The 18,877-nt window shown below is 48.4% G+C and overlaps 1 protein-coding gene across 3 annotated transcripts in view; it reads right to left on the reverse strand.

Annotated features, from left to right (window-relative positions):
* Positions 1–493: 493 nt before the first annotated feature.
* Positions 494–18,877, reverse strand: part of TRIB2 (tribbles pseudokinase 2) — a 29,547-nt gene continuing 11,163 nt past the window's right edge. For 2 of the 3 annotated variants that reach the window (XM_027556040.1, XM_027556041.1), the window contains exons 4-5: positions 8,093–8,140; positions 494–2,986 (exon numbers count right to left, since the gene is read on the reverse strand). In XM_027556040.1, the coding sequence (XP_027411841.1) occupies positions 2,518–2,986; positions 8,093–8,140 (517 nt within the window). In that variant the 3' untranslated portion in view covers positions 494–2,517. The remainder of the gene's footprint in view (positions 2,987–8,092; positions 8,141–18,877) is intronic. The other variant, XM_027556042.1, reaches the window with a different exon arrangement.

The raw sequence follows: 18,877 nt of genomic DNA on the forward strand, positions 1-18,877 counted from the left end.
TGATGATTTCCAATCAGGTTTGCACGGGAATCCTGTTTTTCTTGGGGAATCATGTGGAATCCTGCATTATTTGAGACCGAGGTAAGCCTCACTCCTCCAGTTACTTTTACAGTTGCCCTCAGAACCTCTGGGCTTTAAAATCTTAGAGAGCACAGCCGGCTTGGGATTCACTGGACTTGGGGTTCACTCCTCACTCACCTAAAGGTGGTTTCAGGTCGGGTTATAAACTGTCTGGGCTGATTTCCTCACCTGTAATAGGAACATAATTCATACCTGCGAAGTGTGAATACAGTGAGATATTCCATCTAAATCGGCCAGCACACGCCCACATCAGGTACATTGCTTTGCATACATAGTGATAGTGATTCACTCACAAAGGAGGGTTGACCTTAGAGAATGGGGGAGTTCCCGGCTGGTGGGAGGTTTGAGGTTGAGGCTGGTGGGCCTCAAATCCCAGACAGCAGAAAAATCATCATTTGCCAGACCCCACGAGTTTAGTTAAATACGCACAATTTTATTGATTGAAGAGATTAGGACAAAAACATTAAACCGAATACAGGACAAAGCACCAGAGGCCATAGATTCCCACCATGCATGTCACCAATCTTTCCTCCAACAAGGTACTTAAAAAATAAGGGAGAGGGAAGAAAAACAGGTCCTTCTTTACTCAGCCCCATCTTCAGAATGTAAAAAACCCTCTCTCCTTTTTTATCTCCTGTTACCAAAATAGAATCCAGAGCAAATCCATGGCCTCCTTGTCTCCTGACGATGAATGGTTAAGCTGCCCTCCTGGGAATGAGGCCGGGCTCCTGCTAAGTAGGAATAGAGCATCCAAGGTCTGCACATACATGCCACATACTATAATGAAGCACAGATTCAAGTAACATTTACATACTAGAGTCCACGTGTCACCTACCCAAAAACATGACCATTTCACAAAACATATACAGGCAGTAAAATCCGAACAACTGAGGTACTGGAAACACAAATATTGATGCCGAAAGAGTTCTGTATCATACAGCAATATAGAAAAGCCATAACAGAAAAAAAAAAAGAAAAGAAAAACATTTGCCACTCGAAATCAAATAAAGCTATCTAGAAAAGCCAAATAAAAGGTTATTTCAGGGACAGAAATACCCAAACAAAGAAAAAAATATATATATAAATGTTAACTACAGCATGTAACATGTTACCCAAGTTAACCCGTAATTGAAGTACTGGCTTAATACATCACAATGTGACATTTTCCTTAATAAATAGAAGAGTTCTTGAAAAATACAAAGGTGCATATGGGGATAGAGAGCTGTTTTTTTTTGTTTGTTTTTTGTTTTTAATATCATCCTAGCTTTCAGCTTATTTTCCTTCCTGCTGTCTCAACTGAGGGTTTTTGTCCAAACCAGAGGGCCTCCCAAGCTACAAGGATTCATATTCTATAAAGAAAATGCAATAGCTGCCCTGTATTTCATACATGTGGGACAACCTGCTTCATTTCATGAGTTGCCAATAAAGCAAAGACAAAATGTTTAGTTGAGATCAGAGTGTTACAAGAGCTTCAGACTCCAACAGCATCTGGAATCTCACTCCATCACTAACATCTCAGCAAACAGGCATGCCTGTGATGCAGCCCTCGTCATTCACCAGCAAAAAAAAAAAAAAAAATTAAAAAAATAATAATAATAAAATTAAAGAGTTGACTTTCTCTTTTCCTTTCATTTTTCTTTCTTTAAACTATGATAGCAATGATGCTTCTGGAAGTTTGACTTCTAAGAGCTTCCTGCCACAAACCAATTGACAGAAAACAGAATACTGGGTTAAAGGACAGGTTTGTTTTTTTTCCCCCCACTTCAGGGAGCAAAGCACTAAACGTGTCATTTCCTGACCAGGATATTCAATAGTTTATTTAGAAGAAATGAGTTGAAGAGCGCAATTAGGAGACACAAACTGGACTTTTATTTTCTTTTAGTTTTAGCACCCAGGTTTCACATCAGTCTGTTGTGCACCGAATTTTTTTTTAATGAACCCCATGAATTATCAGATAGGTGGCTGGCTTGTTTAAAAAGAAAATTAAAAACAAAAAACCCTTGGCCAATGGTACCTTCCCTGAATCATGACAAGAAGTTAAATGCTAACAGTGCGATGCCAAGATGTGTGTTTGAGGCAGAGTTTTGATTCTATCAAGATTTGCAACTATTTGGAACAAAATGGAAAGGGGGATAGGCGGAAGCAGCCCAGCTGACAGGGGTGGTCTCCCGGGGGGCTCCGTCGGGCGAGAGAAGCTCCAGGGGGCTCCTGCCCACCCGACAGGACCCTGGAGCCCGCCTCCATCCCGCGTCTCTGGCCCCCATGCTACATGTTCAGTCAGCTCCTTGACGGTTTTCCTTCTTTGAACCAAGAAGCCTGTGAGTGTCTGTGTCCCTCTTGCTACCAAGCCAGGCGATACGTGTTCCCTGGAAGAACTCCTCTCCGCTGCCCTCTCTCTCGCTTCTGGTACCTGCTAAGTCCCCGTGGGGCATGAGCTCAGTTAAAGAAAGGGTCCAAGGTCTCCTCCATGTTGACATCTGGCACCAGCTGATCAGACACTTCCTTAGCACCATATCCTGAATTCGAGACGCTAAAATCTGTAGAAAACCAAGGATGGTCCAGAATCTCCTGGGAGGTCAGCCGCTCCGAGGGCTCCCGCCGCAGGATGCTCCGGATGAGGCACTTGGCCTTGGGCGACAGAGTCTCTGGAATGTTGAACTGGCCACGCCGGATCTTGCTGAAGAGGGAACTGGGCTCAATGTCATGGAAAGGGTACCGCCCAACCAGCATGGTGTAGAGCATCACTCCCAGGCTCCACACGTCAGCTGCTTTGCCCGAGTAGCTGCCATTGGTGTTCAAGATCTCTGGGCTGACATACGCCGGGCAGCCATGCTTGTCGGAGAGCGAATCGTCATCTCCCCGCAGAATATAGGCGTCTTCCAGGCTTTCCAGCTTGACCCGAGTCCTGCAAGAAAGGGAGCAAAACACGAGCTTGTAAGGATGCTCTGAGCCCCAGGAAACCCACCATTATGCCGCAGCTTCCGTTTGAACGTTTCCAAAGACTCGTATTCATTCACTGAACCAGCCAAACACTGTTTACTGGGCACCTTCTAGGTGGCGAGACCCGGTTCCAGAGCTGGGGAGCCAGGAGGCAAAGAATTTGCCTGAAACTTTCGACCCACTGAGGGGACTGAAACCTTCAGCAGGTAGATAAATCACAAATAGATGATTACCACCTCAACATAGTCAGGAAGGAACAAGAGCTTAAAAGTCACACAGGGGTAATGCTGTGTGATGAGGAATTCACAAGATTTGCACTCAGATCCAACCAGCTGGGAAACTCACACAATCTCTGTCCATAGCTTCCGGCAAACTCGTGACTAACATAATACAACACAGGAGCCAGGGTCTTTCATACAACAGTTTTGCTTCCTTTCAACACTCCTTTACTTAGACATAGAGGATTTTCCTAACCCATTTTACAGAGAAGAACACGGATGCTCAGAGAATTTAAGTAACTTACCCAAAGCCATCTGGTTGGGAAACAGAGAAAAGTTGACCTCACATCCTCCTAAGTCAACCTGGTGCTCTCTCCACACCAAAATGCCTCTCTTAGGACACAGGCAGAGCCAGAAAACGTTCCCTAGAAATGCATTCCATCACTTTGTCCATCCAGAGCGAACATTCTCATCTTCTTTCCAAGCCCACCCTCTTCCCAAGATTTCCTGTTGAAGCTGTGTCCTGTCCCACCCATCACACTCCTAGGGTCTGGCCCTGGACCTAATATGCATGTGACTTGGGTTACCTAGATTCTCCACCTGGGCCACACATATGTGATTCTGCCTCACATGGGTACATGAGTTGTGTGTGTGTGAATCTTCTCCCCGTCGGTTAAGGACCACCGAGCTCACTGATGAATGCAGGACCCTCTTGGGTATGATGGGGAAGAACAGAGGTATAGAAATCTTGCATTAAACTCAGTCTCCGGAGCCTAGCACTCAGGGTTACACAGAAGGGCTTGATATCACCATTAAGTACCAAATAAATATATGCTCAGTACCCCCAAGCTCCTAGCTTTGCATTCCTTCCTTATTCCAGAGACCTCTGAAGAATCTCTGTGCCCCTGCCTTGTTGCTCTCTGAGTGCAAAGTTAGGTGTTATTACCTTTCAGTGCCTAAAACCAACACCCTCCTCCATTCTCCTGGCCAGAATGCCACCACTGGAAAGTTCCTGCAGTTCCCAGGCCCCATCAACTCAATTAATCCCATTCCATCACACAGATGACGCCATGCATGGAACCTGAGGCAGGGAGGAGGGGCTGGAGTTAGGGGTTGGGACCACACGGATGGTGCTGATGAGCACCTAGGAGGTCAGTGGCATCCCTATCCATTGTTTCTTTCATCGCTAAAGTGCCTGCCAAAGCATCGCCCCTGTTGCCCTGAGGTGTCACGAGGCACAAATGAGGAGAGAATAGGAGAACTGGAGAAGGCACAATAAGGCTTCAGTCTTAAATCAGGGTTTATGACCAGGTCCATCCACTACTGTTTCTCTTTCTTTCTCCAACTCTAGGTCTTAGCCTTGCAGGACTGTCACCACAGCTCCTCAGAGAGCCACAGAAGGGAGGTGAGGCTCAAATTAATCCAAGGAGAACTGCTGGGAGCTGCATAGAGCAAAAGGTCAGCTAAAACTCTGCATGGATTCTCAGACGCCATATTTGAAGTCCAGGAGTTTCCAAGACCAAAGGGTGACTGACTTCTTCCCTGTTCTCATTTCCATCAACAAGGAAAACATAGTTGCAATCACTGGAAAAGGTACTAGACTAGGAGCTAGGGGAGCAGAGTCCAGGCCAGACTACATCTCTTACCTGCTGTGTGGCTGTGAGTGAGTCACTAGACTTCTCTGTTCTCAACCTTAAAGCAGAGTGTTGAACAGGACAGTCTTTTTTTATTACTATTATTTTAATTTTTTAAATTGTGGTATAATGTATGTAATAAAGAAAACTGAGCACCAAAGAATTGATGCTTTTGAACTGTGGTGTTGGAGAAGACTCTTGAGAGTCCCTTGGACTGCAAGCAGATCCAACCAGTCCATCCTGGAGGAAATCAGTCCTGAATATTCACTGGAAGGACAAATGCTGAAGCTGAAACTTCAATACTTTGGCCACCTGATGCGAAGAACTGACTCACTAGAAAAGACTCTGATGCTGGGAAAGATTGAAGGAGAAGGAGAAGGGGATGACAGAGGATGAGATGGTTGGATGGCTTACTGACTCAACGGACATGAGTTTGAGCAAGCTCTGCAAGTTGGTGATGGACGGGGAGGCCTGGTGTGCTGCGGTCCATGGGGTTGCAAAGAGCCAGACTAAGTGACTGAACTGAACTGAGTGAATATATATAAGATACAATTTACTATTTTAACCATTTTAAGTTTACAGTTCAGTAGCATTAAGTATTGATATATGCACACAGTTGTGTATCCATCTGGACAAGACAGTCCTGAAGTCTCTGCTAGTTTTAACATTCTGGGCTTCTATGCAGTACATTGCAACACATCTTCTTTATCTGCTCGCCCATATTCTATTTATAATCTGTAGTGTATGTGCCCTTCTCGTCCCCCTTTAGTCGATCTGTAAAAATAGGAAGGGTCTGGATGTGTTGATCCGGAATTGAGTGGATTAAAAGCAAATCTCTTCTTCCTTTTGCTTCTTCTAATCTAAGGTGGCAGGTGGCGCTGACTCACACGAGCCTCACTAGATGGTTGAGGACTGGAGGTGAGCCGGTAAAACCCACGGGGTGGAGAGGACGGGGCACAAACCACAGGCCCAGGTGGGTTCTCACCACAGGTTCCCCTGCCCCACCCTCACCAGCAGCTGCTCCTGCCCAGCTTCGGGACCCACCAGGCTCTCCACCTTCAAGTTCACAGCCTGGGCAGCAGAGTAGCTGCGGGGATAATCATCCCACTGGAAATAATAATAATAAGCCCTCACATCTGTATGACAAGGGGTGACGGTCCAGTGGAATGAGATTTGGAATCAGATTTGGGTTTGGAGCTGGGTTTCTCTGCCAAAACCCTCCAATGCCATCTCAGCTCTTTCAAGTGGGTGCCCATCTTCACCAAGGTTTCGGCCCAGCGGCCCCTCTCCCTTCCAGCCCCTGTACCGTTCTTCACATATACCAACCAACGACAGTCCTTCCTGGGGCCTCTGCACACACCCCCCACCTCCAGCCCCTTGTCCAGAATGGTCTTCTGTAAGACTCAGTTTTTGCAGGTCTTTGCTTAAATGCACTTTATTAAAGAGAACTTGCCTGACCCTCCTGTTTCAAAGGCGCACTCCCACACCACAATGCCATATCCCCTTCATTATCATCTGGAACTGTAGGTACTTACATGTCTACAGTTCTGCGTGTATACTCTAGGTGTTATGATACCAGTGGTCATTTCAGGGTCATCACCTCATCCCCCACCTCCAGGGGCCCTTGGGCAGGTGGCTGGTCACTGTGAGTATAAAAAACACCACCAGTGCTTCCTGCGGTAACTCCAGCCCCTAGACTATTTTTTTTTTTTTTTGTACCTGGCACCCAACAGACACTCAGTCCCTGAATCCAAGAATGAAAGGGACCGTCAAGCTGTAGACCCCAGGAGTATCTGTGTGCAACCTTTATTTATTTTTTTTTTTGTGTGTGCAACCTTTAAAGGAACAATGGCCCCTGCTTTGGGTAAAGGAGGAAAACTTTCCTAGGAGTAAGTGGAGGAAAAGTGAAGACTATATGGAGGGCCGGCTTTATAAATTATTGGTACAATATCTCAGGTGCCTTTGGAGTAAGGCTGGGAGGGAGCTGTGGCTTCTTTCGGAAGACAGACTTAACTACCTCAAGCAGTTCATGCTAAGCCAACCCTAAAGCCATTTTTCATTATCATTCCTTCCCGGTCACAACCCTAGATTCTGACTTTCTCCTTCACCCATCATCCCCACACCCCCTCCTACGGGCAGCAGTGACCCCACTTTCATCCTCATCCCTCTTCTAGAACCCTCCTCCACATCACAGACAAGACCCACGCCTAAGGTCTCCATCTTGTCAATTAACCCCTTTCCCGGAGTTCACGTCTCTCCTCCGCCGACTCAAAAAAAGGGCTTGGAAGCCATGCAAACACCTCATGAATTTGAGTGCTATTAACATAGAAATAAAAAGGCACCCACGTGCTGCTGATTTCCGCTGCCCCTAGGCTGATCCACGGGCCACTTCATCCCCCTGCCTTCAGAGGCTGAGCCTCCAGCTGGGAGGGTCTGGAGCTGTGGTCACATCGGGTTCAGTGTGGCCTGTGGTGACACAGCCACAAGGAAGCCAGGCCAGTTCAAGGTCTTAAAGCCAGAGACCTGGGTTCGAATTTTGGCTTAGGCAAAAATACTAAGTACAAAATACCAAACACCGTCTATGCATTGAAGCGTGAGTGGGTATCTACATATATTTTCTCTTCAAAATATATAAAGTCAATTTCCAAGGCAAGAATTATTCTTCCTTTGCGTGGACACTGAACGTAATGCTCAGAGAGGGTAGGTCAGCTCCTCTGGCGGGAAGGCTAGCTAAAGGCCGAGTGCTCGCCTCTCGCTGAGCTGGGAGCTCAGGTCAGCCACCATCACGTTAGCAACTGGCGGAGGAAACCAAACCAGGCTGGCTGGGTCAGCGAGGGGCCTTCAAGGCGGGCAGCACGCATGCGCCCCAGGGTCAGGAAGCCGGCTTCTTCTGCGCAAGCGTGCAGGAATCCCCCAGGGGTAGGAAGAAGCCTAGGAAAGGATGGGGAGGAAATGCAGCAGTTCAGGCATTCTTCTGACCTTGCCTGCCTCTGGGAACATCCTGAACTTGTTTACATCACTCCCAGGCAAGGGTCGAGGCAAGAAGTCTGGATTACATCTATAAACAAGGACCTTCCGGGGTGCCCCCAGGTCGCGGGCCCGAGCTGGGCTAGAATTCCAACTCTGGTCCCCACCGATGCACGACACAACTGCAGGGCCCTTCAGAAAGTCTCTGGGGCTCGGCTTCCCCCACCCCTGGGCATGGGGGGCGGGCCTCACCCTCTCCTCTCAGGAATGTTGCGGGAAGGCTTGGCAGAGCGCCGGCACCTGTCAAGAGTGGGAGGAAGTGAATGAAAACAGTCATTCAGCTTCTGAGGTCCCTTGATCAATCTGGGCTTTAGGAATTTCCAGGCAGAGAAATCGATTTTCATGAAACTCAGCAGGAACATCGGTGACGGTCTGAGTTATTCAAATGAAACCACGCACTGTAGATTCATACAAGTCATACCCATAGTCTCAGTTTTTGTGAAGATTGTAAATCAAACAGTGCAAGTACAGTATCTATCAAAGAACCTAGCACAGTAAATCTGCAAAAAATGGTGGAAACTCTAACTGACCTCCTTATAAGCTCTCCCCCTCCTTTCAGCCCCAAAACCTAGAGGGAAGATAGATGAATAAGCCACAGGCAGAATGAAATGGATGTGAATTCTGTGCCCCATTCCTTCCCAAGCCTTTGCACTTTTTTTTCCCTCTTGCCTAGAATGTTCTTCCCACAAATATGTGCCCAGCTCACTCCTGCTCACATTAGTCAGTACCAGGTTGATCAGAATGGGCTTCGTGGAGGTACAGTCTAGAGATGACACACAGAGAATACGGAGAATGGTAGATATCTGTGTGACCAAAGAGCTGCAAATGAGAGTGGTTATCTCCTGCAGCTTCTTGGAGGAGGGAGCCCTGAGTCACAGGCCCCAGGGAGGGTTGATCTGGCCAACAAGCTGCCATCTCTGTGTGCATTCAGCAACCTGTCCATGGTGTAGGCGGGAAAAGCCTGCTTTGCTTGCAACCTCTGAATGAACAAGGCTTACGGGGGGCAGCCTGTGTTGAAGGAGCAAGCCCAGCCCAGTATCAGGGCTACGTCCTCAGATGCTGAGCCAGGTGAGGAAGCCAGAACCAGCAGGGTGCATGAGGTTCCACGCCCCACCCCCATGGAGCAGCAGCACCAGCCTTGAAAGCTCTGACCCGATGTCCTACCCACACTCCCCGGAGGCTTGAGTGGCTCTCTCTGGGTCACTAAATCGACCTCAGCTTCAGTTTCTCTTCTATAAAATGAGAACCAGTCATGTGTGTGTGTGTATGCTCGGTCATGTCTCACTCTCTTGTGACCCCATGGACTGCAGCCCGCCAGGCTCCTCCGTCCGTGGAAGTGGGTTGCCACTTTCTCTTCCAGGGGATCTTCCCAACCCAGGGATCAAACCTGTGTCTCCTGAAGTGGCAGGTGAGTTCCTTACCACTGTGCCACCTGAGAAGCCCAAGAACCAATCATACATGGCCTGCAAAGGGCTCTTCCGGCTTCAGAATTCCTGATTTTATAACTTTCCTTTAACTCTTAAGCTATAGGGACTACAACCCTTCCTATCTAACATCCTGACACTAATCTAGTATTTATATACTAATAACAATAGCAACCACGAATTAAACAGCTACAAAACACTGAGATTATTTTTGGTCTACATGTTTATTTTTCATAACAAAACTGAAAGGCAAATATTATGATATGTGCTTACTTCCTAAAGATTAAGGAAACTGAGGCACAGAGAATGAAATGTTTTAGGTCACACATGGAATAACTGAAACAACTGAGCTCTGATCCACGTCACGAGGATTCTAATGCCAGTGCCCCTCCAAAAGACACCCTGGTGCCAATATCACAGATTTACTCAGTGTAAAGAGGACTAAGCATAGTAGAATTGATGCCTTCAAACTGTGGCATTGGAGAAGACTCTTGAGAGTCCCTTGGACAGCGAGGAGGTCCAACCAGTCAATCCTAAAGGAAATCAATCCTGAATATTCACTGGAAGGACTGATGCTAAAGCTGAAGCTCCAATACTCTGGCCACCTGATGGGAAGAACTGACTCATTGGAAAAGACCCTGATGCTGGGAAAGATTGAAGGCAGGAGGAGAAGGGGACAACACAGGACGAGATGGTTGGATGGCATCACTGACTCGATGGACATGAGTTTGAGCAAGCTCCAGGAGATGGTAAAGGACAGGGAAACGGCATGCTGCAGTCCATGGGGTCACAAGAGTCAGACCGAACAACAAAAGACAAAGTAATTTTTAAAGGAAGACCCTGGGTTTATGGAGACAGATATGGCCCCAGGTTTATTTAGCACTGGATCACATACAAAACCATTACAATGCACGATCTAAGTGCTCTAGCTCATGAAGTTGATGGTGGTGGCAGGACCTGCCCATTTATTAGATGGGAAGCTGAGGTACAAAACGCAGATGTGGCTTGTCCAAGACCACCTGGCTAGTGAGTGGCTGAGCTGGGTAGCTCAGATGGTAAAGCATCTGCCTACAGTGCAGGACACCCAGATTCGATCCCTGGGTCGGGAAGATCCCCTGGAGAAAGAAATCGGCAACCTACTCCAGTATTCTTGCCTGGAAATTCTTATGGATGGAGGAGTCTGGTGGGCTACAGTCCGTGGGTTCACAAAGAATCAGACACAACTGAGCGACTTCACTTCGCTTCACTTTTCAACCTCCATGTTCTGTGCTTCACCCAAAATATGAAAAAAAGGCATACACAAGCCAATCAGGCTTGGCTTTTAAACCCTGAACCCCACCCTGGGCTCCCAACAGGAAGAGATGAGGACAGGGTGGGCCAGGGTGGGGTCAGGCTGGGAGTTCAGCCAGATCAAGTGGGCTTGGCCTGGACGGGAAGTCCGGGGGCCTGAGGTCAGTGGAATCCAGAAGTCACCAAAGGCCATTCAGTGGGGTGGGTCCAAACAGGAGAAGGATCAAGGGCGAAAGGTTAGCTGCAGCCAGGTCTGACCTTGCTCTGGCCGCTACTGCAAAGCTACCCTTGGCTGCCAGTCCAGGTGTCAGGCCAGGGTCTCAGCTGGAATTACTGCTGGGAGGCCAGAGGAAGGCTCCACCCACCCACCCACCAACCCACCCACCCCAGCAGCATGGGCTGCATTGTGCTAGCCTGGCAGGCACCACGGGGACTCCACAGGCCACTAAACTGCCCAATAAATCATCACTGCTCAGAGCCTCTGCTTCCTGTGTGTATGGATCTTTCCAGCAGTCACCTCTGAGCGCCACTGATGCCCCAGGTCCCGCTGACTCAGGGAACAGACCCAGCACTTTAGGTCGAGCTGCTCACAAATTAGCCAGAGAACAGCAGGCAAACAGTAAGGGAGCCACTCAGGGTTGGGTAAGAGAAGTCAAAGGGGAAGGGGACCCAGGGGAAGTCTGGTAAGTTCCAGAAAGCAGTATATCCTCTGATTGCCTTACAACACCATCCCACACTCTGCACTGGTTATACAGAGAAATGTGCAGTTGGAAAGATAAAGCCACCTGCTGAGAAACAGCACAGTTGGGAGGAGGAACCCAAGCCGACTCTAGCAGACAGTTGTTTCCACGGCACCGGCTACCCAGCCAGGATGCAAAAGCCCCTGAAACCTACATGCAGGTGCACGTCCGTGCCCGACTCATCAGGGCCATGGTGGGAACAGGGAAGCCAGTCCACCTCCAAGACTTTCCCGCAACCCCACCCCCGCCCTGCAGGAGGACCCCACACCGAGGCAGCCAGCCTTCCATTGTCATAAGAACAGCCAGGAACTCCAAGGGAGGTGGTGCAGCTGGGACTCCTCGTCGAAACTCTATCCACCTCTCACTGCTCTGCGCCAAGACCTGGATCCCTGAGGTTCCCTCGAACCCAAGTCAATCAACTGTGCCTCTCAGGAAAGCTTCCCAGGTGGCCATCTCACTCCACGCTGGACCGCACTGCCCCGTTTGCTCACCCAGCGCAGATCCTTCCAGGAAGAGCCAGGCACCCCTAGGTGCTGCTCCTGCCTTTTTTGCCCAGGATGATTCAGGGCCCAGAACATTCCTCTCCATGCCTCATTGGTGGGGCAGGGCAGGGTTCAGGCCAGTCCCTCCAACCCCTCCATCCCCACCCCCAGCAGCACTGGGCCACCCAGGTTGGGGGTTTCACTTGTGGCTTCCCCACGTGGTCTAGGCAGAGACTGAACAAATTCGGGGAGTCGGAAGTCTGAGTTCTGTTCTTGGTTGTGTCACTTACACCTTACAGAACTTTGGGGAAGGGCTTTCCCTTCCTGGTAAAGCCCCTTCCCCTCTTAGCCCTCCCTCTTAATTCTACGGCCTGGGTCGCGATTCAGCTTCAGCATCCTGAAGTCCACGTCCGTCCCCAGTCTGTCCTTCACACGCACATCCAGAATCACAACCTGACCTGTCCCTGCCCTGTCTAGAGAAAACCTTAAATGGCTCCTGCTGAGTTTCAGATCAAGTTCAAGGTCCCAGCCTGTCTGTGTGTGCTCATATCCAACTCTTTGCGAACCCATGAACTGTAGCCCACCAGGCTCCTCTGTCCATGGAATTCTCCAGCAAGAGTGGGTTGCCATTTCCTTCTCCAGGGGCTCTTCCTGACCCAGTGATCGAACCCAAGTCTCCCGCATTGGCAGGAGGACTCTCTACAACTGTGCCACCTGGAAAGTCCTCAAGGTCCCAGACGTGAGGCCGTGGCCCTAGACCCTCTTCACCTTCGTCTCCAGCCCCACCTCACAATACCCTCCCCGAGCAGTCCCTCCTTACCCACTGCTGGCACTTTCTGGACCTTTCCCGTTCCCTCCTGCATCTCTCAGAACTACCCTGTGGGGAGCCCAGCTCCTCCCTAACGCAGTCCTCCTCTACAGCCCACTCCATTGTTGGAATATCCTCTTCCTGCTCCCAGATAGCTCTCTAATGCACAGCCTTCCTCTCAGATGTGGTGTTAAAAATAACCACTGCACTTCCATTAGGTGAGGACTCTCTGCTATTAAGTCTTGCATCCCCAATACTGAGCACTGTAAGTAGTGCCATGACAGGTGCTTAATACACGTTTGCAAGATAGTGTGATCCCCATGTGTCCAACGCTCTCAGCTCCAACACGTCGTCTAGCACTCAGAGCATCTACGCATGACTCTGCTTAACAACTGCAATATCTAGAATCCAGAGAAATTTCAGAGAGACTGGATTCGTCTGTGGTTTAGAGAAATTGCCAAGAGCATTGGCTAAGGGATGTTTGAAATGTGTTTCCATCCACTGTCTTCTACCATCAGTCTATTTAGGGGGGTTTTCTTATAATATTTATGACTCCAGGATATATGGGGCTAGTCATATTCCCACTGAGTCAACTGTCACACATTCACTAAGTATGTATAATGCTAAGTCCTAGGCTAGGTATGAGGGATGAAAAGATAAATGGACCCCAGCTTACAGTCCTGTAGAGGAACCTAAACCCACTCCATAAAGTGGAAGAGCAGGATGTACAAGGACTGCCTGTGAGGTTTGCTTAACTGGTGGCCGAGTCTACCTCTGCCAAGACCGCTCTGGGAAAACCGAGGACTGAGCTTCACTTAGACTCCAGTCAGCCAAGTCCTTGTGGGTTCACTTGTTGCCTAGCTGCATAAGAAAATTCCTTCTATGGGTCCAGTACAAGGGTGGCACTTTACCTGGCATTTAGCTTCTGTAGCTAACGTGGCATTTGAGAACGTAAGCTTGGGGGCCAGGTCTCTTTCTCTGGGTACCACCCCCAGATCTGCACTGATTGGCTGTACAACCCCAGGCCACAATTTCCTCATCTGTATAATGGTGATACACATAGCAGGACCTGAAATCAAATAGCTTGATTTAAATCAAATAACTTGATTTAAATACAGTAATTCTACCCCTCTAGGTCATCACAGAGGACCAGAATGGGCTTCCTGTGATATACAGAAGCTTCCTGCTAGTTATCTATTTTACAAGTATAGTGTATATTATGTCAATGTTACTCTCTCAATTTGTTCTACCCTCTCCTTCCCCCAGAGGGAGGGAGGCTCTGCAGGGAGGGGGTATATATATATATATGTATATGTATATGTATATGTAAAACATTATGACTCATTTGAGTTGATGTATGGCAGATGCCACCACGGCACTGTAAAACAGTTATCTTCCAATAAAAAAAAAGTAAATACATAAATAATTATAGTAATTAATTTGGATAAAATTCGTTCGTTTATGTGTTTTGGTTAGAACAGGGCCTGGTACATGGTGGATCCTAATTATTTCACTAAAATGTAAGTCCCGTGAGAGCAGGGCTTCTGTTCCATCCAGTATTTCAGTATGTCCAGCACCTAGACTAGTGCCAGGCACATATAATGCCTTGTACTCCAAAAATATTTGTTGAACAAATAAACAAATCTCCAGCTTGTTGCAATATGAGGCTCAAAGCTACAGAGGATTATGGAGAGCAGTAATGACAGGTATCCTAAGTCCCTGAAGTATATCTGTGCTGGATACTCTAGGTTCATTATCCCCAGTCCATGTCAGAGAAGGCAAGCCAAGGGCAAAAGGCCAAATGGAGGAATCAAAAAAATCTCACCACTGCGCTCTCTGCTCCACTTGCTTGTGGTTCCCAATCTAGCCCGTCAGGTAATTTATTAAGCCCCAATACCCTAGCCAGAAACCCTGCTGAAGAATACCTACTATTTAGTCTATCTTTAAGCACAGAACCTTGAGGAAGTCCTCCCCTCTAATCATGACCTGAAGCCCTTCATAAATAAAAAGACACCTACCACAGACATAAATAATGGTGTCTTAAGTAAATGTCACTTTTGCATAAATCATTAATTCAAAATGGGAATGATGGGTTTATCTGTTACTTGACGTGGACCTTTGAAAACAGTTCTCTTTAAAAGGTGTCTACGATGATGAAAGAAAAAGTGTTAGTCGCTCAGTCGTGTCTGACTCTTTGTGACCATGGACTCTGTAGCCATGGTCCAGTCCAGCCTCCTCCATCCAAGGGATTCTCCAGGCAAGAATAGTGGAGTGGGTAGCCATTCCCTTCTCCAGGGGATCTTCCCAACCCAGGGATCGAACCCGGGTCTCCCACAATGCAGGCATATTCTTTACTATCTGAGCTACCAGGGAAGCCCATCTACAATGATACAACATTATAATTCAACTGTATTTCAATAAATAACAGTTTTTTAAAAAGGTGTCTACAAGGGAGATTTGTAAGTCTCAGTCTTTCTGGGCTCCCACCCGGGCAATGACTGAGATGATCATTAAATGAATACATTCCCTGCCTCTCTCACTCTGACATGAGAATCCAATCTGAGCTGCTCCTGGTCCATAAAAGGAATTCTCATTCACTCAATGCCCACCAGGCTCTGGGAACAGTGCACAAGAGACAGCCTCCGACCTCGATAAGTTCCCTGGCTAGGAGATGAGGACAGTCTGGAGATGCTCATGGACAGTAAGAGGAGAGCAAGAAACACGCTGTAACAGATCCAAGTGTGAGCACTCCTGAAACGTCCTGAGAAGAGTGAAAGGGGAGGAGCTTTCCCAAAGGATGGACAGTGCCTGATTACATCCAAGGGGTCAACATGAACAAGAGAATTCTAGGAGCTCCATCGCCTTTAAAGCAGAATGGCAATTCTCCTAAAATTCAACAAACCTACAACTCAATGGATGCGTGGGAGTACAAGCTCAGTCGTGTCCGACTCTTTTGCAATCCCATGGACTGTATCCCTCCAGGCTCCTCTGTCTGTGAAATTCTCCAGGCAAGAATATTGGAGTGGGCTGCCATTTCCTCCTCCAGGGGATCTTCCCGACCCACGGATCAAACCTGAGTTTCCTGCATTGCATGCAGATTCTTTACCACATGAGTCGTCAGGGAAGCCCACAACTTAATATATATTGCTATTAATGAAAGAAAGCAGAGTCTGGTCTCCAGGACTCCAATGCCTTGCCCTCTGTACTTTATTAGATATGGGAGTATCTCTGGAGCCAAGAAAAACCTTAAAGATCTAAAGGGAGAACTAATACACATACTAACATCTGCCTGGGGAAGGGAGCACTGACTTCGTCTGGTGTGGCAGGGAAGAGGCCTTCCCCCTGCAGGGAGGTGCAAGTCCCCCTGTGCCCCTGAAGAGGGCTTTTGTTCCAGGGAAATACTGCCCCTCATCCCACGGGTTCTTACACAGGGTCCCAGTTCCCCTCCAGCAGAAGCAGGCACTGATCAGCTTCCACAAAGCAGAGGAAATGAGACCTGTGACGTCAAGAGATAAAGATCTTCAAACCAAAGAAGAAACATGTTCAGAAGCCGTCTCGTTCACATGGGGGTATTTCTGGGCAAAAAATGTCAACACCGAATTGTGGTTGGGGGCAGGGAACTGGGTTTGGGGAGGGAGGGTGGCAAGGAGCCCTGTTCCAAGGGACAGGCAAGATTAGGCTGGCAAACAGGGACTGTTGTAGGCACCATGTTCCCCCACCTCCCTACATGCTTCAGGGGGCCCCCCTGCAGCCACAGCTTGCAGCAGCTTAAAGTGCTCTTCAAGTTCTAGGTCAGCAGGCTGGCCCGCTGTCACCCAGAGGCCCAGACATGAATCAAGTCCAGGAGAGGTTAAGAGCAGCGGATGGCCAACTGTGCACCAAGCAACAGGTTCACTTTCGTTAATTCATTTAATTTCGTGAGCAAAGTCTTCCCGTTATGATGAGCCAATGGGGCAGAAGAGGTTAGGTAACTTGTCAACGTTAAACTGACGAAGAAGTGCAAGCGAAAAAGACTGGAATCCAGAGAGGGGTGGACTCCAGCGAAGCAATCAGCCTTGTCCCTTAGAGGCTGGGATTGAAATCCGGGGCCTCAAGGAGACCTGACCAGGAGACCCCTTTAATCCCAGAGCAGGATGAGAGGGGCTGGAGAACATGGGCACAGCCTCTGGGAGTTCTCAGATTAGAGGCTTCAGTCCTGCTCAGATTTTACTACATCACATTTACTACACACAGACCATCTCAGATTTTACTATAGGAACTGGGGATGCAAAGGGTGTGTCCAGGGTGAGTTCAGTTAGGGTAGGGCTTTAACTTCCTCAAAACACAGCGTGGCTAAGGCTCAGCCCTAAAGAAACATCCCGGCCCAGAGGAGAGGCAGCAAAACAGGGGTGGGAGCACCGTGGCCGGTCCAGGCCTGGAGGGGTGGAATCCGCCCTTCTCTCCCACCCTGCGGGTGCCCTTGTCCACCTTCCCTTTCTGACTGCTTGTGAACCGCTCAGCCCTTCTGAGCAGCAGGTTCCACACCACGTGTACTTGATCTGTCAGTTGCCCTCCTAATAGGCATCCAGCGATTATAATTAAACAAAGGAGAGGGGAGGATATGGCTTAAATCTAACCTTTCTATCCCAAGGGATCAACCTTCAGGGACAAGGTTGCTACATTCTCCATTCTCTGGGAACTGCTCTCCCATAAAGTGAGTGAAAGTCGCTCAGTCACGTCCAACTCTTTGCGACCCCATGGACTATACAGTCCATGGAATTCTCCAGGTCAGAATACTGGAGTGGGTAGCCATTCCCTTCTCTGGAGGATCTTCCCAATCCAGGGGATTGAACCTAGGTCTCCTGGGTTCAATTGCAGGCAGAGCCCTAAAGAACCGCAGGCAGATTCTTTACCAGCTGAGCCACCAAGGAAACCCAAGAACACTGGAGTGGGTAGCCTATCCCTTCTCTATCGGATCTTCCCAAGCCAGGAATCAAACTGGGGTCTCCTGCATTGCAGGCGGATTCTTTACCAACTGAGCTACCAGGGAAGCTCTCCCATATGGGTATCATTTTATCAATGACTCTAAGTAGTTGGTGTGCTCAATCGTGTCTGACTCTTTGTGACCCCATGGACTGTAGCCCTCCAGGCTCCTCTGTCCATGGACTCTTCCAGGCAAGAATACTGGAGCAGGCTGCCGTTTCCCTCTCCAGCGGATCTTCCCAACCCAGGGACTGAACCCACATCTCTTACATCTCCTGCATTGGTAGGCAGGTTCTTTACCACTAGCGCCACCTGGGAAGCCCCATGGATGACTCCAGGACCAGCTACTGACTGTGAGCGCCTGCCCTGCCTGTGAGTCACAGGATCATCTAACTCTCATAACCACCCTCTAGGGATGCAACTATTATTTCTGCTTTGAGGGAAGTGCAGCACAGAAGTATGAAATGACTTAATCAGGTAGTTAACAAGTGGTAGACTCAGAATTTGAATCTAGTTCAAATAGAATAAACAGGACTTCCCTGGTGGTACAGTGTATAAAAATCTGCCTGCCAATGCAGAGGACATGGGTTCGATCCCTGGTCTGAGAATATTCCACATGCCAAGAAGCAACCAAGCTCAGCACCACAACTACCGAACCTGCATACTGCGATTACAGTAGCCATGAGCCTAGAGGCCATGCTCTGCAACAAGAGAAGCCACTGCAATGAGAAGCCCGTGCATTGCAAAAACAAACAAACAAAAGAGCAGCCCAGCAGCAACAAAGACCCAGCGCAGCCAATAAGTAAATAAAGTAACAGGAAACAAATAAAACAGGAGCAGAAGAATCTGAGGTGCAGCGGATTCAACCCAGAGGCAGAAGGCACCCTAGCATTAAGTCTTCATAGAATAGCAGGTGTCATCCATGTATAATGTGTGCAAAACCACTAGTAGGAAGCTGAACTTAAGGGTGATGACAGTTCTATTAAGCATGTTTTCATGGATGGCCACGGGCTTGAGAGTTACAGATGGTTTAGAATGGGAAATCTGTGCATAAGAAGTCAACCCAGAGTCAGGTCTCTCTCCGAACCACCTGTCGTTCACTCTTTGCGACCCCACGGACTGCAGCACGCGCCTTCCCTGTCCTTCACTATCTCCCGGAGTTTGCTCAAACTCGTGTTCATTGAGTCAGTGATGCCATTCAACCTCTCATCCTCTGTCATCCCCTTCTCCTCCTTCCCTCAATCTTTCCCAGCATCAGGGTCTTTTCCAAT

Source organism: Bos indicus x Bos taurus, chromosome 11, assembly GCF_003369695.1.
Source record: "Bos indicus x Bos taurus breed Angus x Brahman F1 hybrid chromosome 11, Bos_hybrid_MaternalHap_v2.0, whole genome shotgun sequence".
NCBI classification, from domain to species: Eukaryota; Metazoa; Chordata; class Mammalia; order Artiodactyla; family Bovidae; genus Bos; species Bos indicus x Bos taurus.